Here is a 23,711-nt window from a genome sequence, read left to right on the forward strand (position 1 = left end):
CATGCCCACTTAGCCGACTTATATCCCCTATGGGACCCATATGGGCTGACCATATAGGCTTCCTATATAGGACCCATGTTACTGAAACCATGTGGGGCCCAATTTGCCCAGTTCAAGCCCATACCCAACTGGTACCCATGCTGCCCCTTTACAACCCATATGGGGCCCACATGTACATGTTGGCTGGGTATCTACGTCAAAGTGTGCTCCCTGTGTGTAATTTTGGGGCTGCTGGGATTCGTAGTTGTGGTATAAAAGACGGTAGATCAAAGCATGAAGTGGAGTAGCCGGGATCAGATTAGAGTGATCTGTAGGAGCTGATTCAAAACTACTGCAACAAAGCTACATCAATTCAATATCGGCATAAACGATAAACATAAAATAATGTTCAAAGCAGGCCGGTCGCCTGAATACTGCAGGTAGGATTTATGGAAAAGGACTCCGGTTCTATTTTGTGGGTTTTCTCTCACTGAACTGGGGCCATGATTTGTTGCATTGTGCTGTACTTTGCATATTTATTTTACAATAAAATAACATTTGTAATACCATTTTCAGATGTATTTTATGTCATTGAAGGCAAAATTATAACATTCAAATCACTGTTTTGCTTGAGAGACTCCCTTTCACAAAAATGCATTTTTCTCAGCTTTCTAGAAAATAAGTGGTCTTTTTGATGAAACTAGCCTCTATTCAACTTCAAATAAATCAAGAATGGAAAAAGGTGCAAACAAACGTTTTGAAAAGGAGAGTTTCTTCTTTCATTTGGGCTATTTGGTGTAATCAGAAGCCACTTTCCGTTATATAATAGGGCTGGCACTCAATGAGTTAAAAGACTTTTGATAAATGAAAAATAAAAGTTACTTAAAATCCTTTCACTGACATTGAAAGAGTTCAGCTTCCACATCAAGTGGATTCTCTGTTGTCCATGCTCTACAATAGACTCAGTGTTAATATCAAACCTTTTTAAAAAAAGTCAAATACTGTTCCAAGATATTTATAAGACTTCACAGTCTGGACTTCTTTGCCATGTATGACACTAGCTTTATGTTCAGTGTTGTGTCTGAAATCAATAATCATTTTCTTTTTTTTTAAACAGAGATCAAGATAATTATCATCACACCATTTAACAAACTCAGGTAATGCAGGACCATGATCAGACTCTAAACCTTGGAGTAGTGATACGAGGACAGTGTCATCAGAAAACTGTAGCTGTCAGTGTACATGATAAATAGAAGGGGAGACAACACACAGACCTGAAGTGAACCTGTGTTTGATACAGTTGTGTTGGACATTTGTTCATTCAAGACCTGCTGGAACCCTTTCAGAAAGAAAGCTTAAGATCAGCATTAGAAGCTGGTTTGGGAGATTAAAACAAGAGGCAAGTCTTTCACTCAGAATATGAGGCTGCATTTTGTTAAAAAAAAAAACCTGAAGAAAAAACAGCAAATATGAGTCTTGCATGAGATCTGGATTTTTTAGGTACACAGCAAACTGCAAAAGATTGAGTTTTCCATCTATAAATTAAACAATGATATTTTTTAAAAATCTTTTCAAAATTATGGTAGATTAAATTAAATTAAGGTAAATCACAGTGATTCACTGCGAACAGTGTTTAAAATAGGTCCAGAGTATTTATTCCTCTTGTGGCGCAGTAAATCTGTTGATAGAAGTCAGGCATTACTTTTTAAAGGTTTGCCTGATTGAAGTTTCCAGCAGAAATGTGCACAGCATCAGGATTACTGCTCTGTGAGGGCTCAGGTCTTTGCAGAGATCTGACAGAGCACCGTCTGAGTTTGTTTGTAGTGTAGACCACTGTGATAATGACCATGTGGAATTCCCTTGGTAGAAAGTGCCGCCTGCATGTGATTGACTGTAGCTCCAGATCAGGTGCGCAGGGATAGGATAACAGTTATATTCCAACTGTTCTGTCACATGGATACATGGAAAAAGAATCGCCTGGTTGAATGGCACTGTCTGATATTTCAGGATTTAGCCAAGTTTTGGTGAAACATTACAGTTTCTGATAAATTGTTCGGTTATCTAGCACCTGTACATTGGCAAGCAGAATGCTTGGCGGGTGAACACCTATGTGGCCAATATCTGCACTGTTGTTTGATCTCCTCACATTTGCCTTGGTGCCTCCTTCAATGCTGAGGTGGACACTGAGATGGCATTGGTGGTCCATGCAATTGGGATTGTTGCTGAAGCTCATCTTTTCCCTTTTTCCTTGACGTTTTCTCTGATGTTTACCAGGGGCATTTTTAGGATTTAAAAAGATCTGGGGCCAAGCCCAGAACATCTGGGGCTGAGGAACTGGTTTAAAAAAAAGGCCAATATTTGAAAATTTTGGCCCGCCCAAATTTTTTTTTGTCCATTTAATTCTCTTTTTTTCTCTTCTTTCCTCCCCTCCCCTGCTTCTCCTCTCCTCTCCTCAGTAAGTAAGTAAGTATTTAAGCTAATTTACTTCTATGGCACCTTTTACAGAGCAGATTAACAAAGTGCTTCATAGATTCAAAATACACAAAAAACAATCACAGTGTACACTACGATCATGTAGCGGTTATTAATAACTATGTTAAAATTTGGATTTTGCACTCGTTAAAGTAAAAGGGGCACCATTCTCCATTCAGGAGAAAATTAAATCTTAAATTGTGACAGTGTTAAGACATGTCATTACTTTAATCAATCTCATAGTCTGTACCGTTTATTCTGTATACATTGATCTTGTTTCTCTCATGAAATAATATCCACAGACAACGACTTGGCGATAAATGAGGATAATTTATTTAGACTAATAAAATGAAGAGTAAATAAATGAAATAATATGACATATAAAAGGACAGTGAACACATAAAAGGGAACCTACGTGATGTATGTTCAGGTGATGTAAATAATTAATTATGGATGATAGTGGAGGAAATACGTGACCGTCTAAAACGTGGATGCGCACTGAACGGTGACGTAGAATTTAGAAATTTGGCATTAAAGCTTCGCTATACGACATCAACTCTGATCACTAGAAAATGTTATTCTGCCTACTTTTGTCGACTTGATAAGACTTCTCCGGGGAGGTCCAGGTCCTCGCGTCACTCCAGGGGAGAGCTGCGGCGCGTCCTCCAGACGAGGTGACCCGCTGAAAGGCGGCGGCGGCCGGGCAGGTGGAGTCGGTGTGCGGCGGTCTTTAACTGGCCTCGGTTTTCGCCTCAGCGAACCGGTAAAAGTCTTTAAACAAAGTCCTTAAGGGCAGGCAACGGATGCTGATAGTTTGGGCAGCAGGTGTTGCTTCTAGATCCGTGGCAGAGTTGATGGCGAATCGATGTCCTTCTCAATTAAAACTCGCAGAAATAATCAAAGTAATTCCACTGGTCTGAGGGAGTCACTTTAAATTATTAATTTGATTTTACTTAAAAACGAATTACCAAAAGTGTCTTTACTGACCAAAAACTGGTATAAAGAAAAGCGTCAAAGAGATGTAAAAGAAAATGGCTTCAAAAGTTAAAGTTCAGCAAAGCTCTGGTGAGCTCCGCTTATAACATTGAAGAAAAGAAAAGTTGCGAGCGCGGATGCACGAGACGCACCGCGGTAAAAAGGAGCGAAGAAAAACTTCAGAAGAGAGGAGGAGAAGCCTTAAGAAGAGTGAGCTTAGAGAGAGAGAGAGAGCTCTGAGCTAACTTTAGAGAGAGTCACTCAGTTTTTATCTTTCGATTTGGGGGTGCGGATGGAAGGCGGAGTTAGCGAACTTTTGCGCCGAGCGATCGCGCATCTGGTATAAGTTTCTAAAAGACCTAATGTAATTTAGGAGACATTTACGTCTCTGAACTTTATGACGAATTACGCGATCTAACCCGTGGTGTATAAATTCACGTATCTCCTCACCACTATAGTCTCATCACAGTAACTTCCAACGCACGTTAGGAGACCCAAAAGTAATTTATAACGTAACACATGATTCTGAAGATCCTTTGCTCAGTTTTGTGAAATATGTGACCACACATAACATAACATTGTACCATGGATCCTAAGAAACTTGTGATTACTTAGATATAGGATTACTTTTAAAATTATACAATGAATTCAAAATACGATATAATTACAAAGTTGGTTATGAGCTTACTAATAACTAAGACCACTAGATGGCAGTATAGCTCCATTATAACAAAAGGGGAATAAAACGTATTTTACCTAACTCATTCAAATTACATGAGATGAAAAGAATGGGAGGTGCTCCTATCTGTTTACTGAAGCATGGAGACAACCTCACCCCCAGTCACAAAGACTAGGGAAGAAGGGAAATTTTAACTTACAACCTTGGTCCAAGTCATTCTGTCAGATGTTTATCACAACACAGGGTTATATAATGGCTTTACCCAATGTTCGACCAGTTGGTTATCTCAGCATGGGAGGCAATACAATGGTTGTTTGGTATTGCTTGGGTGATCCCAGGAGGTCGTTCAGATGCCTTACATCCTGTGGTATGCTGATGGGACCTTCGGAGTGCTTACCTTCCACCATATGTCAGGATGGAGGGTGTCAGATACTGACACTTTCCTGTGGCTCAAAAAGCCAGAGCGTGTTTGCAGACATCCCCAGGGAGTATAAGTTAAGTTAATTAACAACCCCCTGTTGGATGTTTTGGGTTCGTAAAACAGTGTCTCTTGACGTGTCCCCAACTTGCCCAGGGGACATTGAGCTCTGGAGTTCCTCAGAGGGACAAATGTAATGACCACGCCAAGGCAGTCCACTACAATCATATGAAACACAGAATTAAAGTCACAATTTACAGCAGTTGTTCTCAAACTAGTGTATGAGTACCCCTAGGGGTACGTGGGGGTACTACAGTGGGGGAAAGGGGGAAATGAAAATGAGAACGTGTGAGAGTAAATCAGTTATCACTTGACTTACTAAAATGTTATAGCCACAGTGTTAAATAAATTTGCTTTGAAGGCACTAATTGCAGCTCTTTCAACCCTTTTTCTAATATGTAATGTTTATATTCTTCAAAAGATAAGTTATAATGATAATTGCATCATACATCTACCAACGTCAATGTTACTTGAAACACATTCTGCATCACTGTCTTTTGACCAAGGAGATTTAACTGTTTCGTATTATTTCTTTTCTTTTCTGAGGCCCGTTTTACACAGCACACATCAACAGTCTGTGACGGCAGCCTCGCTGAAATGCAACGTATTTTATGCTTGTGGTGTTCACACATGCAGCAATGTCCCTGCTGTGTTGCTGCCTGCAGCTATGAGTACTGTATTTACACATTATTAAGCACAAATTACACTTATTCATGAAGTTGTGCAGCTCCTGCATTGCCGGCACCACGGTCCTGCAAATGTTTCACAATAAAATGCCTTGTATCAGCAACTAATGGGATTCTGTCCACGGAAACATTGTCAGAGGGCTAGTTTGAAATGGTAGCAGGGATGTTGAAATAAGGCCCGTTTCACACAGCGCGCATCTACAGTGTGTGAGCAGCGCCAAATGTGTTTTTGCATACAAATGCTCTAACTTGTCAACATGGGCACTGAAACAAAAAACCCCAAGAGGACTGGCGCTGCTCACACACTGCTGCTCACACACTCGCACACAGGCCTTACTCCTACACCAACAGCCCAGTGAAGCCACCCACACGATGGCTAAGCACACACACAGACACACAGGGAGTGGCCCGAGAGCAGAAGAGTGGTGTAAAACCCTGGGTGCAGGGGGGTTCACACCAAATTAGGTTTGGGGCTGAAGCCCTGAATAAATGACCCTAGCAACGCCATTGATAAAAACCTCTTTTGGCCAGTTAGCAGTCAGCCCCTGTCGGCTGATTTTTGGCCAGTTTAGTGAATTGCTGGAGAAGCCCATTGGGGAGACAAATCCCTCTCAGCTCTGTGCATGAGAAGAGAAACAGAAGTGAGGAAAGTAAACAAACGACAGTCAGGAGGGCTTGAGATTGAAAAAGATCTGTTATATTAAGTAATTTTTTTTAGGCATTGAACTAGGGCTGCAACTAATGATTATATATTGATAATTGATTAATAGGTTGATTATTTTTCCGATTAATCGATTAATTGGATTTAAAATAAAAAAATTTAAATAATATTAAAATGAGCATTTTTTTTCTCCCATCACTTTGTAAGTATAAATAAATAATATAACTAAATAATCAAATATGAAACAATTCAAAAACGAAATGTTAGCTGCTTTTACAACATACCCTTATCATTTCCTTACTTTAAAACTAAACATACATGGATTTTGGCTCCCGTCTGCATGTGACGTAAACAGTCCCACGACACAGCGACTGATGTAATAATCGTGCAAGACAACAAATCGATAATTTTGTTCATTGCCAACACATTAAATAATCAATTTTAATTGATTTATTGATTTGTTTTTGCAGCCCTACATTGAACTCTGTTGCATAAACAGTTCTTAATGGTTTGTGTTATTGTTCATTAGTGCAAAGGAAATAGGAAGGAAATATCCATTGTTATTTCAGCATCGTGTTGTGTTGTTATTGTGCTAATTGGCTGACTACTGTCCTGAATTCATCCTGTCAGTCTTCAGGTTTCCCTTTTTGAATGACATATACAGACTACTGCGCCTGTTGGTATGGAGAGGTATTGCCTCTCATGCACGTGCAGAACACACATGCCATTTGCCATCAGCTGTAGTCTTTGCAGCTTTTTTGCCAAGACACATGCGACCTGAGGTGACGTAACAGTCGGCCTTTGTTGCCACTGGGTCTTAGATGTCGGTTTAGTGTGTCTGAGCCTTCATGGTCAAGTATACTCGGAAGCTCTTTGATAACACTGAAGCGAAGTGTACACTATAATGAATTTGCTCTGTATTGTATTGTTTCTCAATTTTAATACCATCACTATGCAATACAGTCCATTGAAAGAATTTTTTGCCACTGTAATTCTTATTATACATGATGTATTATACATGATGAGATACAATCCACAAAAAAAAAAACAAAAAAACATCCTAGAGTTCAGCTGGAGATCTTCAGCAGTCTGAGTGAGGATCTTCAAAGTTAGTTAGTTCTTTAGAACAAAGTTGCTTCTTTATGTTTTCTCCAGTGTGTGATTGTGTTGGGTGACGAATTAAGATAGATTTAGAAATTTCTAAATCTTTTCTTTGTCACTGTTCATCATGTTGTCTGTAAGACATAAGAATATAATACAAATATATACAATACTTAGACTTATTTACATGGCAAAGTATGCAAAGTAATGTAGGCATAGTATGTTTTGAACTTTACTGTAAAACCTGAATAAAATGCAAAATAATAATTAAAGCTGCAAGCAGCAATGAACGGGCTCCCATGCAAGTCCAGGCTACAGGCGGGATTCTGAGTGACGCAATCATCCTTTTCAGTGAAAGTCAGGAAGTACACAGAGACATGGGAACCTTGAGTGAGATATTTCACATGGTGAATTACTTTCTTTGGACACACAAAATTGACGTCATCTTGGTCTCAAAGATAAAAAAAAGTAACTTCCTGCTACCAATAGGTGGAAGATTCAAAATTGCACTGGAGATGTCTTCAGGCCTGGACTCTTATCAAATCTGTGAAATTTTGTAAAGATCTGACCATCTGGGGCGAAGTTATAACAGTTTTTGATGTCATGTTGAAACATTGAAATTGTCCACCCGACTTCGGTAATGCCTTTCAACAAAAACTCTCAATATTCATTTTCAAGCATCATCAGCATCTTAAAGATTTTTGAGACCATTTTGAGATCAATCGAGTCAACCTGCTAGGAGCTGGGCATCTTACTGTAAAACTTTGCCTTTCTTGTGCCAATAGGTGGTGCTCTGTCATATAGATGTGTTCAGGGCAGGACCCCTATCAAACATGTGAAGTTTGGGTCATATTGGACCATTTACAGCAGAGTTAAATACCACTTCCTGTTTACTTCCTGGTTCATGGCAGAACATGCAAATTAGATGCCTCATACAGATCACACTGTGTGATAAAAAGTCATGATTTAAATAACCTTTGCTGTCAAAGGTCTTATGAAGGTAGCCATAACATTGGAAGTCTATCTGATGAAAGCGCTAGGACAAGTTCTCAAGATTACGAGCCCTGAAAATGGCCAAAAATACACCAAAATTACAACTTCAAATCAAAATTGCTGACTTCCTGTTGGTTTTACGGTATGGCCCCAAGAGACTTTTCACAGCTCGAGGTAAAACGTGCTGTGAGGGCTGCTTTGTTGAAAATCAGTAGGGGGTGCAACTGATACATTTCCTCCCAGCCATGCACGAGGCCATTAAAATTGAAAACTAATTTGGGAAAAATGGGAAAAATGACAGTATATTTCTCCTATTTCCTGATAATCTAAATAAGTCCCTAAATGTGTCTTTTGTTGCTGCTTAAATATAACGCCGCTAAGAGGGTCTGCAAAATTGCTAAATACTATAAAGTTAGCTGGTTGGTAGTCCTTTCCTGTACCCTGGAGCCTGAGATCATGTTGTATATTTGCAGAAAGAGGAGGCCATTGTTTTTTAACATAACAGTATGTATTTTAATGTTGCTAACTGTAAAAACACTGACCACCACCGTCCACTGTTCTGCAACGCTCTCTGTGACCATATCCTTGAGTGCTGATAGTAGTTTAACAATGGAGTAAGCGCACAGTCTGACTTTGTCGCTCCATGACTCTCTCTCTCTCTCTCTCTCTCTCTCTCTTTCTCTCTCTCTGTGTGTGTGTGTGTGTGTGTGTGTGTGTGTGTGAGGTAGAGTCAAAGCTGGAGCTGCCAGAGGTGTGAAACAGGAAAGCAACCAGCCTGTGTGATTGTTGTAAGGCTGTATTTGCTCAAATGTGCTGATTTTGCAGTGCCGAAAGAAGGGCCCCAGCATCATTTCCTGTATTATATGGTCTGTGAACAGAGTTGTCCTATCAGTGCATATGGGAAAAAATATGAGCCGAGGCTGATTTGCTCCATTTTGTCTGTATAAGGCTTTAACAGGTGATAATATAGGTATATTGAAAAATCAGTCGGGCTCTAGCAGGAATTGTAAAAATTGGCCAAAAATTTAAATAAAATTAAAATTGATGGACTTTCTGTTGGGTTTAGGGCATGGCTCCAGGAGGCTTTTTGGTAGGTCTTGGGCTTATACACATGTTTCCCAAGTTTCATAGCTCTAGGTTAAATGGATTGCGGAGGCTGCTTTGTTGAAATTTTCTAGGGGGTGCTCAAGAGCCACTTTGGCACATAAATGCAAAAAAATCATATCAGTTATCTTAAGGACTTTTGATGTCCGATTGTAACCATGGCAACAATATTTGATGAAAAGCCAAAAATTTTTTTCTGTTCATCATGAAGGTGTTTGTTGCATTCAGGCTGAATTCACTCTGCTGAGTACTTTTCCACTCACCCTCCCTCTGCTCCACTCTACCTGCAAGCCACGCCCACCTCATCAGCCAGCTCTGCTCACCTGCCTCACAGCTGCAGCTCATTACAATCAGTCCTGCATATAAGCCTCTCCTGCACTCTCACTCACTGCCAGATTGTTCTACAGCGTCATGTGAGACTTTCCAGCATTCTTCTGCCTGATCTCCCGAAGCCGACTCTGCCTGTCCGCGACCTGCTCTCCTCGTCTGCCTCCCGGTAAACTTACCTGCCTTCTGTCCCCGACCACGTGCTCTGCTTCGGCGTTTCTGGAATCGGACTGCTCTGCTGGTAACGATTTCTCTGCCTGGCCTCGACAATCCTCCTGTCTGTTCCCCATCGGTACTGCTGCCTTCGCGGACTGCTCAGCTGGCAACGAACCCCCCGCCTGCCTCCGACCATCCCTCAGCTCTCTCCCCGTCGGCACCTCCGCACGAACTGCCGGCTTGTCGGACTACGGAGCTTCCTCCTCGCCGACAACGGCTGTAGTAAGCTTCGTCTCTTCTCCTCGTCTGAGCCCCAGAGACTGTGTGTGGGCTTTCCACCCGAAGAACGAACTTTACTCAGTACTCATTCAATCTGCTTCGTACCTTGTTTGTTGTGATAAAAATAAAAGTTATTACCAACTGTTTCTGAGCGCCGGTGTACTGCATTTGGGTCCAAACCCTACCCATTTCACCTACAGGGGAAAAATCAAAGTGTAAAAAAAGTAACTTCCTGTTGCCACTAGGTGGCGCTATGACTGTGATTAAAGGTTGTACCGCAGGTGTCTTCAAGCCTGGACTCTCATCAAATGTGTGAAATTTTGTTAACATCTGACCATCTGGGGTCAAGTTTAAGTATGTTAAGGCCCTCAAAAATGGGTCTCATTTGTTAAAAAAAAAAAAGAAGAATTCTTTCAGTTACAATAGGTCCTTGCACCCTTGGAGCTCGGGCCCTAATAATAATAATTATTATTTCAAGAGGGTGCTTTCACCATTCGGTGCTCGGGCCCTAATAATAAGAATTTCTTCAGTTTCAAGAGGGTCCTCGCACTGTTTGGTGCTCAGGCCCTAATAATAATTCCTTCAGTTTTAAGAGGGTCCTTGCACCGTGCTCGGTGCTCGGGCCCTAATGATCAAAGTGAAAGTACAAAAACAACAACTAAGTCATTCACTGTTGAGACCAGAGGATACCTTTACAGATCGGGGTATACAGAGGAAGAAGCAGGGGGAGAGTGCATGGGCTGAAAAAGAGAGAGGGGAATATCTGTGCTAACTGGGGCCTGTCTGCCCACAAGTTCAACAAAATAATACACTGACTGTAGATATTCTTCATACAACTCCAATTCAAAAAATCTAAACTATCCCCTTAAACCAATCACATTCATATTAATTCTGCAACTCATGAAGGTATTTTAAAGTTAGAGACAACAAAACACCACAGAGGTTTTACTGTCTAGTATGGCATTAATTGTCATTGTTAAGTGATACAATCCCTAATAGTCTAGAGAGGCTTATTGTGCAGCTGTAGTTGTAGCTGTAGCCCAAGCTTAGCATGTGTTTAATGTTTTTAACTATGGGATTTATGTGTGTTTGTCTTGTGTGTATGCAGGCAAGATCCTGGTCGATGTGAGTAACAACAGGAGGGTGAACCAGTATCCAGAGTCTAATGCTGAGTATCTGGCTTCACTGCTGCCAGACTCCATTGCGGTCAAAGGCTTCAACGTCATCTCAGCTTGGGCCATGCAACAGAGCTGCCCCAAAGATGCAAGCACACAGGTGCAATAAAACATCTTCTATTTTTTGAAAGAGAAGAAAATCCAATGGCTTTTCATAATCTTTATCAATAAATAGAGTTGTTCAGTTGTCAGTTATCATAAAGTCACTTGATATAAACATAATATATATTATATTGGTAAGGTCAACATCGGCTGTCTGCAAATACTGAACCAAAACCCCTCTCAGAGAGTCTACATGGAAGAGGTCAAAGATCAGTGACTGGGAGTCACTGGGAGGGCTATTAATAACTAACACCAAAGAACAGGGGTTACCATCTTTACAAATATATGACCACCTCTTATCATGTGACTTCACCAATCTAATATATATTATGTGAGGACTGTCTCTTCAGTAGAAAGACACAAATATTTTTTTAAATAGGTGCAACATGACCAGAGAAACCAGAGAAAAAGGACACTTTTGCTCAAGAGGTAGAAAACCTACAACTACCAGAATGCATCAGACCAATAAACAATCCTGCTGGTAGGTGATGTAATGTGACCTCGTCTGTTTGACACAATGGTGGCAGATCTCGTGTTACAGTTACATTGTAAGCTAAAACATGACATTGAGGTGAGAAAATATGCATCTTTTTTGGCCTCTGTTTTCATTCTGCAAGAAACAGTATGCTGCCCACCACTTCCTGCTCACAAACTCTTACTATTACGGCAACACAGGACAATAAAATATGTTTCTAAAAATATTTAAGGAGAAAAATAGGCAGTGCAGTAACATAATTTCCAATTAAACTCCATTACAAGACAAATGCCACAAGTTGTGGTTTAAATCTCCAAAACAAACTCATAGGTGAAGTTATTATTATTTTTTTCAGACTTCTATTCCAAAGGTCAAGAATGAATGTTCATACTCACATTTTTTGTCACAAAGAGTACTGCAGATCTTTATAGAAACAGATGCATGTCATATTACAATAATGATAGGTGTGAAATTAGTAATTGCTCTCTATGATGATGTTGAGAGAGATGATAACAGTCTCATGCATATGTGAAAGGGAGTTGTCCAAAGGCAAGATCACAGCATCGGCGCAACCAGGACCAGACCACGATCAGGGCAAGCGGGGGGGCACAGAATCAGTACAGCCACAGCACGAGCACAACCAAAGGCAGGGTCGCAGCATCAGCACAGCTATCACCACGATCAGGCACAGTTACGGCCAGGATCCAGGGAAACTAGGAAACAAGGGAGCAGGAATGCTCCCGAGAGGCAACAGGATTAGCGTAGTGCAGTTCAACAGACCCAGGCTCTGTAATCGTGAGCCCCAGGTAGTGAGAGTACCACATGGCTATCACAGAGCTAAGCTAAGCTTGCACATGGCAATGCAGTTAACAGACATGCATGATTTCTGATGGCGGCTTCCATCAAACATCCACAGGACCACAGCATGAATTTGCAGTTTACTTCAGGCACAGCAATATACAATACAGTTATCCAGTTCAAAATAATAAAAAAAAAAAATCCAACATAAAAGAGGGGAAAAAAGAGAAAACCTTCCCATGTCCAAAAACTCTCCCTATTGGTGAGAGTGCAAAAGAAAAGAAAAAAGGGCAATTAAAGGTGTTCAAGGTAATTCAGGTATACTAGGTGACCAATAAATTGTGTTCATGGTATTGAAGGAGCATGTGCAGCAGTGTTGCTTTTTCATATTTTATATTATTAAGAGTTACTTTTAATGGGACAACAGTGGTGCTCTGGGATGAAGGAATATGTCATATACTGTATGCTTCCCTCTCAGTTCCATCCTTCCCGGTTGTCTTCACTATGAGTCTAACCAGTCCTCTCCTCTGTAATCCTGGCTCTATGTAGGTGTTCATCTGCAGTGACTCTGTGGAGGCTCGACAGCAGGTTATGGAACTAGCTCGCCAGCTTAACTTCCTGCCGGTGGATATGGGCACCCTGTCTTCTTCGAGGGACATTGAGAACATTCCCATACGGTTATTTCCTGGCTGGAAGGGCCCCGTCCTTGCTGCCGTGGCCCTCTCCATCTTCTTTTTTTCATACTCTTTTATACGAGATATTATCCACCCGTATGTGAAATACAAGCAGAGTGACTTCTACAAGATCCCCATAGAGATGGTGAATCGAACACTGCCCACTGTTGCCATTACTCTCTTGGCCCTGGTGTACCTGGCAGGCCAGCTGGCAGCCGCCCACCAGCTTTACTATGGTACCAAGTATAGGCATTTCCCACACTGGCTGGAGGGCTGGCTGCAGAGCCGGAAACAGCTGGGCCTCCTCAGCTTCTTCCTGGCTGCTGTCCACGTACTTTACAGCCTCTGTCTGCCCATGAGGAGGTCCGAGAGGTACCTGCTGCTCAACACTGCCTACCAGCAGGTCAGAGGCACGGAAGGCTCTAACACACGCATACTCAACATGCTTTGCTTGAGGGCCAGTTTGCAAAAAGACAGGAGGCCTATTATACTTTTATTTATTATACTATTACTCTTTAAATAGTAAAAACACATTATTGATAATAATATTCTTAATATTGTCAACGATAGAGTAGAATAAATGTAATTATATAAACAAGAATAGATACAATCATTTTTGTGAATAATTTTATTTAAAAAAAAATATATATATGTATACACTTAAGCAACTACTGATACTACTACTGTTACTGCTGCTACTGTTTATTTAACAAGGACACATGCATAAAGCACTGCATCATACGTAAAATAAAAAACAGACTTACAGGTTCATAGCTAAGACAAATTTGCAAATCATCAGTAAAATTACCACTGCTACTAACAGTAGTGCCGCTACTACCACTATTAGTAGTACTACTACAAGTACTTACAGTTCAGCTTTCAGCTTTTCTGGTGGTCTACTTCAGCTCTTACCTTCTTTAGGAGTGCAGTTCAGATTCCACTTCTGCTAGATTTTTAGGTGTTTCCAAATATCTTCTTTTTTGTGTGTTTTACCTTTTTCAGCCATGGTTTCAAATTCATTTCTGCTTTTAGCATTCATGCATCCTCCTCAGGAAATGCATTTTTATAGTTATGATATTTCTGCTTTTTTTTAGAGAGGATCCATGTTCTGTTGTCGATGCATTATTGGTTTTGTTAATGCTCTCGAGATCTCTAGATCAGCACAGGTGATGCAGAAGTGCCTGAATTCTGCTTTGAAAAATTCTGGCCTTTGGACAGATCTAGTTGATGACGCCTGCAAGAGTCCTTCAGGCTTGAACCACTAATAATAGAGTTGAACTATACAATTCTTCTGAACTCTACATATGCATGGAAAGGAAGTCCACCCCATTAAGTAAAAGCAAATACACACTAAAATGCCTGAAATACTCCAATAATAAACTGTACATACGACTTATATATATTTAAGATGTCTGCATACATAGACATATTTCACTCATGCAATCAGCACACTAGTAGGCATGGACAGTACACACTGTCATAAATCTCTGCACTGACAAATTTTGTTCATGTTCATGAGGGTCTATGTAAACATTTGTGGAAACTAACTGAGCATTTGTGTAGGTATATCCACCACTGAACTACCATATCCACAACACTGACATCATAATAGCTTTAAGGTGGTTCTAGTTGCATTACTGAGTACTAGGGTATTGAAAGTCCAGCTTTAGAACTTTAGGATTTCATTGTTTGCACTTACATGTCGCATATTCCAGAATAATTGTGTTTAATCAAGTGAACACACAGCATGGGCCAGGTAGTATTCCTGTAAAAAGTGTTCAGTATGGGGGCTAAGCATCTTAGCTTTATCCCTGGCCCCTTTTGAAGGTTAATCAGGCCATGCATAAAACAAGTGAAACATGATGACTGTGATGAATTCCATCTTTGGCATTATCATCATCTGTGTTGCCAGGTCCATGCTAATGTGGAGAATGCGTGGAATGAGGAGGAGGTGTGGAGGGTGGAGATGTACGTTTCCTTTGGGATCATGAGTCTTGGGCTCCTGTCGCTTCTGGCCATCACCTCAATTCCCTCTGTCCACAGCACACTCAACTGGAGGGAGTTCAGCTTCATACAGGTATGAGATAAAACAGGGCTTTCAATCTGGATTCCTTTGATCATGCAGAAAACTTCATTCTGGGGTTTTAAGGAGAGTCTTTTCTCTGTGATTTCAAATGCTGATTTCTGTGGTTGACACTTGAGATAGTTATATTCTTAGAAAGTGTAAGTCACATTAAATCTAGGAATATGTCTATCATGTCTGTATTTTCAAATTTAAATGAGTTTTAACTCAAAGTAAGGAGTCCAAAATGATACAAGTTGCAGCAATTGGGCACTAGGGGTTTTAAAGTACCTTAACTGCTGCCATGAGCTGTGTGTCACAGCCACTGCTGCCTGTAACATGTCAAATCATAAAGTGCAGTATAAGCGACAAAATTAAGACAACTGAGAAGTCACCAGAGGCCTTGCTTAAGCCAGCTACTGATCTGGCCATAAGCCAGTGCTGGTGACTGAGAGGCACTGGGGAATAAGAGGTCGACTATTCATTCAACCAAGGAGGTAACTCGTATGTCTGACCTGGCAACCTACTTGAGCGGCTGGTCATTAGCAATCTAATGACAACAGGGACTCCATGGTATACTCAGTGCACCTCATAAATTCTAAAATATACCCTAGAATGGCTATAATTGTTTTTTTTTTTCTTAGTTTCATTTGTTGAAATTCATCTGTCATTACTTTATTATTCTTTCAGTACCTAATATTTAATGATTATATGCTAAAATCATTACAATATTCCATTCAGTTCTGCAGACGTGTCAACTTCTGAAGCTTAAAAATGAAGCCAGTGTCAAAGTGCTTTAAGCAGCAGTTCGGTAAATGTCCACTTAAGGCTGGCTCCAGAATAAGGTCAAAGCCCATAGACTCCTCATGATAAAATTCCCACATTTACAGCAGAAATCAATTCTAATAGACTAGTTCAGTTTTAGTCTCTAATTTTCAATCACATTGCAGTCAAATGCCAGCAAATCCTAACATCTATTTAATAAAAACATAGATATTATCCCATAGACTGTCAAAATAATGGGTGTAGCTACCATGACATCACTCATTGTTTGTTATGGGCTCCCATTTTGACACTTAAACTTCCTCATCACTGCTGTCACCAACTTGTTTTTTTGGAGCCTGAAGTGACCACATTTGGACAAGAGGGTGGAGCTGCTGAGGAGTCGAGGACACTATCTGCAGACAGCCTTTCACTCAAAGTGGCCCAACTTTAACTGTGCATTAGCCAGTCACTCAAATATCCATACCCTCAAACCTTAATAAAATGTGAACAGCTGACTTAAAAAATATTCACCTCTGTACAATTGTCATGAAAGTTGGAATGAGTTATAGAGAACAAAAGTTTTTTTTGTTTTTTGTTACAGGCTGTAAATATGTTTATATGCTGTGAAATTTGGCATTTTAACATGAGTTTGCCTGTGCACATAAAACCATGTAACCTTAGCACAAAAAGAAAATCTCAAGTAGTTCTGAAAATATTCAGAATCAAAGTGAACAAATTAAAATGGCCTCTCAGCGAGGCCAAAATTGTGTTGAGAAAAGTTGCTGCCTCAGCAAGATTATTTGTAGGTTGTTGGGAAGACATCCCTACAGTTTCCCCCCATTTACACTTCTGGTTTAACTATACCTTCCGGTTTCTCCTGAAATGTGTTCCGTTTCTACTGAAATGTGTTCCATTTTAACTGAAATTTTTCGCTGTTTTTATGGGAGCATTTCACCATTGTGCGTGTGTGTGAGGTTTTCAGTTGTGTTTGTGTGTGGTTTTCAGTTGTGTGTGTGTGTGGTTTTCAGTTGTGTGCACGTGTGGTTTTCAGTTGTGTGTGTGTGTGTGTGTGTGTGGTTTTCAGTTGTGCGCGCATGTGGATTTCACTTGTGTGCGTGTATGGTTTTCAGTTGAGTGTGTGTATAGTTTTCAATTGTGTGTATGAATGTTTTTCAGTTGTGTGCGTGTATGGTTTTCAGTTGTGTGTGTGAATGGTTTTTAGTTGTGTGTGTGAATGGTTTTCAGATGTGTGCGTGCATGGTTTTTACTTGTGTTTGTGTGTGGTTTTCACCTGTGTGTATGAATGATTTTGGTTTCGTATGTGAATGTGAGAGGTAAATAATGTCCCACACGGCCCCTCATATTGCTGTCTCCTTTTTGTTGTGTTAGAGGAGCCATGTGTAACTGCCAAAAGTAACCCAGTTAATGTAACACTTACAAATGAGAGAAGTGTGCAATCCACAAAGCACTCGCAAAGGGTGAAATGCACACAAACTGCACTGCCAAGCAGACAGCATCTGGGGTGCCCCTGTCCCATTTGCTTGTATGTAAATTAGGGAATATTAAAAAAATCTCTCTCCCTATGCAAATGAGCCTCACTGCAAATACCATCTAATTGCCACAGGCAGTTACAGGGATGCAGTTTAACACCACTGAGACCCGTGTACTAAACAGGCACAATTTCTCCATCGAGCTTATATCGGATTTTCAAATGAAATAGTTGTGATGGAGCTCAGGATTCAAGACAGCCCCTATGGAGGAACACGAGGATGAGAATGACTCAGGGGATAAGGAAGAGGGGCTACCTGATTCACTGTCTGATGTGCGAGCAGACATTGGCAGACATGCCAGACAGCATATAATTCAGCATTATTTCCAGTAACATGTTGTTTTTTCAGTCAGGCCTTACATTATTTCCAGAGATATGCTGTGTTTTCAGTTAACATTATTTTCAGCTATATGCTGTGTTTTCTGTTTTACAACGTTATTTGTTTGAAATATGTTAGGTCACTGCAGGCTATGTTAAAGATTAGGCTATGATCTAAACCTGCTCTACATAATATGTGCCTTGTGATATTCTTTTATTTTACTTTTATTTTTATTTGGCACTAAATAAAAGTGACTTGACGATTCTGTAATATGCTGTGTTTTCCTCTCTGCAACAATTCCACCTTTCTTGACATAAACATGACAGCTGTGTCTAAATACAATCTATTAATAGTTTTACATTTAGACAGTCGCAGCAGCTGTGTCTCAGGAGGTCTTAATGCAGGATGCTTCAGCGAATACATCAGTAAAACCCAAACAAACCTGAGCAATCAATACAACTCAACTTATCACCCTGAAAGCAGCAATTCACAGGCCTCATTGATAGGTCAGTGTGGGCTTTATGTTGACCTAACCCATTTATTTTGTTAGGATGCAAACACAGTTGTGTCATGTTCTGTATTTGTAAAGAGCCTTTTCAGTGTTCTGACCACTTACAGCACCTTCACACTACAAATTCATGTTCACCTACTGACATATTCAAACACTGTTTGCAGACACTGGAGGCTGCCATGCAGAGTGCCAACCAGCTCATCAGCAGGTGTCTATCCATTTACACACAATAAATGAATACGTAAAGCATAAAACAGTTTTGGAAATGCATGAGTATGAAAACGAGAAAAAAAAGACAAATGAAGTCATTATTAACAGGCACTAACAAAAAAAAATATATTTATATTTATTTATATCTCCTTTCTCTTAATAGCTATCATGTGAAAGGCCCCTCCTGCATGACATGTGGGTCAGGCTGACTCTCCCCCCTCATAACCAACACATTTCTGGCCTCAGTGGCAGCAGCAATCCTACCCATGGCCTCCATCATCTCTGCATTTGTGCTCTCAAGCCCAAGATGTTTTGGTTCAGGCTGGCCAGAGCACTGACCAGCTGATGTGAACTACATGCTATTGCAGCAAGTTGCTGTTTAAATGTAATTCCCTTCAATGCTAATGCATATTTTGTCCTGTGCTGTTGCTTGTTTTTGCTGGTCAGTGTAGTTTACAGGGACAGAGGAGGGTGGGATGTCAACTGTATGTTGGCACAGAGGCGGGTGGTGTGTCATGGGATGGGGTGGTGTCCTCCAGATTTAGGTTGTGTGGACGCCAAATGGGCATCGGATCATTTAAAAAAAAATTTGTCTTTTTTTTTTCCTCTGCTTCAGGTTATGCAATCTTCTTTTGCACTCTGGAGGAGAGAATTTGCATACATCAACTGCACTGAAACACTGGGATATAGATTCCCATGTGCAGTTTCTCTCTGCACCTCATCAGACTTTGAGTTCTCAGTCTGAAAATGTTGCTTGTCTTTTTCTGTCTGACACTGCCATTGTTGTGTCTACTGTGATCTTGGCACAAAGCCACTAATTTGCCACATTGCTATTTGCAGTCACAGGCACAAATTGTGCTCAGTCAGCAAACTTTGTGGGCATGTTAGCGCCAGCATATAATTAGTCCAAATTCTTTTGTGGATATCATGGTGCTATTAGTGAGTGCAATCCGTTCTTTGTGGATCTGGCCTTCAGTGTGGTTACATGTACATGAATAATCTGTGTATGGGGCTTATCCTGGTTATGATCATATTTAGGATATAATTTGGTTTTCTAATGAACAGAATATGCTGTTTTAATCTCAAATACATAAACAGGATACTCTGCAAACCTGATCATATGCAAGCTATCCATGTCCATGTAAACACACACACACACACACACACACACACACACACACACACACACACACACACACACACACACACACACACACACACACACACACACACACACACACACAAAATGGAAAAAAGGCTTAATTTAAACAAAGTGAAACTAATGTTTTTTTATGCATATTTAAAATCTGCCTATGTAGAACTGAAGATGATACTGTATGATTTTAGCATATAATAATTAAAATGCTGTGTTGAAAAAACAAGAAAGGAATGACAGATATGAATTTTAGCAAATAAAAAAAAGAAAGACAGGGAACTTTGTCATTGTAAACAACAATTATAGCTATTCCAGTATAGATTTGAGAGTTGACCATGTGCACTGAGTGCACCATGGATTCCTGTTGACATTGGGTTGCTAAAGACCAGCGGCTCCAGTAGCCAGTAGTCGCTCCAGTGGCCGCTCCAGTGGCCGCTCCAGTGGTTTGCCACCACACCACACCACCATGCTCAAATGAATAGTCGGCCTCTCATTCCTCTGTGCCGACCTCTCCCAGTCACCAGCGCTGGCTTATGGCCAGATCAGTAGCTGGCTTCAGCAATGACATAGGTCACAGAATTCTTAATTTTGTTGCACCAGAAAATCAGTGGGCCAAATACAGAAACTTCCACCTGCCCTTTCAGCTCACTCAGAGTCTTACTTTACTCCCCCTGGAGCCCTCCCTGCAACTCCAAATGTTAAAGCCCGTGATTTCAACAGTAAAGGATGGGACTGGAGCACACCGATCAATTCACAGCCTTTGTCGTGCAAATAGACAATCGTTTCAACAGCTCTGTGTCTTCATCAAAATCAAAGAGGGCAAAGCAAACAGGCACACGATAGTCAACCTACATCAGGTGAGCAGTTCACATGATAATAGGTAGTTCAGGATTTCAAATCCATTAGACAAAACACAAGTGGGAGTTACTTTTTTCAAAGCAAAATCCCTGTCCTTGAGCTGAGAAGCACCTGATGTTTTAATTAAACAGTAAAGGCTAAGAAAAAACAGCAGAAATTGCTTTAATAAAGTAAATGGACATGAAAAAAATTAACAGCGGTAAATATTTGCCTCCCATTCACTTGTATTCATTGAGGCAATAAATCAGTGGCAGAGCAAATTTACATTGTCAGTCTTGGTGAATTTTGACTGGCAAAGTTGCAGCCTCAACTAATAGCAAAAATATGTGGAGAAAACGATCTGCCCACAGAAGAGATGCTGCTAAGCTGGCAGTGAGTCTGGAGATAGACATGGAAAATGGAAAATGGAAATTGTACAAATAACATCATATTTTATGGCATTTATTAGCAAGCCAGCTAAAATTAGCTATTTACCTAGCTTTCTTTGTCTGTCCAACACATTCACATCCCAAATCGTCACTTTGCCACTTTGCAGTGGAAATCCACGTCTACAGACACTTTAGGTTTGCTTCTATGGGGTGTTAATTGTAAAGCTGAGCACTCTGAAAGCAACAGCAACATTTCTCCACATTTAACTCTAAAACATAATTACAAAGAGGTATGAATTTTTCAAAGTAATTTTTTAACCACATTTAGAGAAATATATGCAAACTTTGTCAGATTTATTCTATTGTGAAAAAAATATGTTCAAGATAATGTCACTGTGAAATAAAAATGTTTCAAATTAAATCTAAATGTTAAATGTTAAATCTAAATATGTTATATATAAATGTTAAATGTTAAACACCAATAATCAATAAATGTTATTTATGATGGAGGAGGGTGATTAATTAGGAAAAACATTTAGAGCTTTATTGAGTGTCGAGATAAAAGAAAAATCACCCTAGCCACTGCCCTCCTCTGATAAATAAAGTACAGTTTCTTAGAGGGTTTGGGTCATGTTTAGGTACGGGTAACACATATTGACGGGGAAACATCCTAAACACAACAAGCTCCACACAGGTGTGTGTGGACACTAGAGGACAGTCACATTGGGCATAGACCCCGCAAACCCCTGGCCCTCTCCGCCTGGTTCTGTCCTCCATAGGACCCACAGTGAGCCAGGCTTTGCTGTGCTCTGTCTCCTGGACTGCAGCCCATGCTGTGACGCTTCTCAGTGGGGAGAGCGGCGGATGGAAGCCGTGACGACTCTCCCTCAATCAGCAGTGGTAGCAGTTTGAATAAAGCCAGTGCAGACCTCATCTCCCCAGGTTAGGCCGAGCGCTGCCGCCTGCTGTGACAGCCCTTGCTGGGTTAACAGGTTAGCTCTGGCTGAATTCAGCTGCTACAGCGAGTCAGTCTCCTTTGTGGAGGTGCGGCCACTCTCATCATGGCAAAAGTTTCTCATATAAGCCAGGAGTGAGGCAGAGATGAACCGCTGTGTAAAAATGTGTTTTCTGATTTTGATTTTCTCTTTCAAAACCAAAATCTGTCGGTTGCCATGTACAAAGAACAGCAATACATTGAGCTCTTATTTTGGTACTTTCACCAAGCGGCAGTGTGAATTTGCATAAAAGTAAAATAATTAGAATCGTGACACAACGATTTAAGATTTAGATTTAGCATATAACAATTAGATTTAAGATTTTGATTTAATTTAAAAAAAATTATTTTCTTATTTTGAACATATTTTTTCATGAAAGAATAAATCTGACAAAGCTTGCAAATATTGATCTAAATGTAATTAAAAAGTGACTTTAAAAAATTCACACCTCTTCAAAGGTGGCTTTTGGTGTCGGAATCTTACACCAAGAGCACTGTCAAAGCAACGGTATTTGATGACTTCGGAATGAGAATGTGCAGGTCTGTCACAGCTGGCACTGCAGACATTCAGCACAAATATCGCCTTGGCAGGCGATGGTCACTTGTATGCATTCACTCATGCCTGACTGTGCCCATTCACAGAGTGAAGATACAGTGTAGCTGTTTTTGTGGTTGTGACCCAGCTTGCTGGCTTTCCTCTGTTTGCTGTATGACCACAGAAGCTGTTACTTTACATTCCATCATGAGTCTTCCTGTCTTTGCTGCAGTCCACTCTGGGCTACATTGCTCTACTTATTGCTACCTTCCACGGCTTGCTGTTTGGCTGGAAGCGAGCCTTTGAGGAGGAAGCCTACCGTTTCTACCTGCCCCCAGCTTTGTGGTGGCCCTGGCCCTGCCAGTGTGTGTTATAATGGGGAAGGTGCTGATGCTGCTGCCCTGTGTGGCCCGCAAGCTCCACCAAATCCGCCAAATCCGCCGGGGCCTGGACAGCAGTCACTACCGATGCCAGCGCCTGGAGCCAGTGGGCTCAGCTGCACACGTTTCACCTGAGAGAATCACCATCATGTGATCACTGCAGCACACAGCCGACTGTTCCTTTAGTGGGTTTTTACCCATACAATAGTTAGTTGTTTTATCTATTTGTCTATTCATGGGATTCTCAATGAAAGTACATGTTACTCTTATACTAATGTCACAGTAAAAAATTATGCTGACATGTGAGGCCTCTTGTGTAATAATCAGCTGTTACTCGTTACAATAACTCCTGACCTGTATATTTATTACTGATATGTTACAATTTGTCCACCTTAACTGTAAAATGGAATAGTCTTCACTTGTCTGTGTCCTACCTATATGTCAACAGTGTTTGTTGTGACTTTGAAGGGGAATTCCATTAATTTTATAACTTCTGCTGAGCAGGGGAAATCAGTTGTATGACATCTTTTGTTGCTCTGGATGAACTTTTACAAGACCAGGAAAATAACCATCATAATTTCACAGTAGTGTCAAGGATGGTGGAGACAACAGCGGGTGTTAACCAGGCAGGGATGGTCTCATGAAAGGACACTACTGAACTGCATTACTGTTTTTGAAGGGTCCAGTGTTTGTGATATCTGGGCTTCTGCAGCACAGAGTTATGATCATTCTACTCTTTCTTCTTAATATGTCTCTTGAGAGTTCCTCTGTCTCATGGAAGTGCAGTACTAAATGGCTGTAAGCATGTGCAGTATTTCTGTTGATAGGTTGATAAAATTTCATCAAAATAAAAATAACTTGTAAGCAGTGTTTTTATTCTTACAGCTCAC

The 23,711-nt window shown here is 40.6% G+C and overlaps 1 protein-coding gene across 1 annotated transcript in view; it reads left to right on the plus strand.

The window, feature by feature from the left end:
- LOC121960911 (metalloreductase STEAP2-like) overlaps positions 1 to 22,975 on the plus strand; it is a 56,054-nt gene extending 33,079 nt beyond the window's left edge. The window contains 5 exon segments of the mRNA XM_042510804.1: positions 10,999 to 11,165; positions 12,990 to 13,517; positions 15,027 to 15,191; positions 22,674 to 22,776; positions 22,779 to 22,975. Coding sequence (XP_042366738.1) covers positions 10,999 to 11,165; positions 12,990 to 13,517; positions 15,027 to 15,191; positions 22,674 to 22,776; positions 22,779 to 22,975 — 1,160 coding nt within the window.
- Positions 22,976 to 23,711: the final 736 nt, after the last annotated feature.

Source organism: Plectropomus leopardus, chromosome 21 (assembly GCF_008729295.1).
Source record: "Plectropomus leopardus isolate mb chromosome 21, YSFRI_Pleo_2.0, whole genome shotgun sequence".
Taxonomy (NCBI): Eukaryota; Metazoa; Chordata; class Actinopteri; order Perciformes; family Serranidae; genus Plectropomus; species Plectropomus leopardus.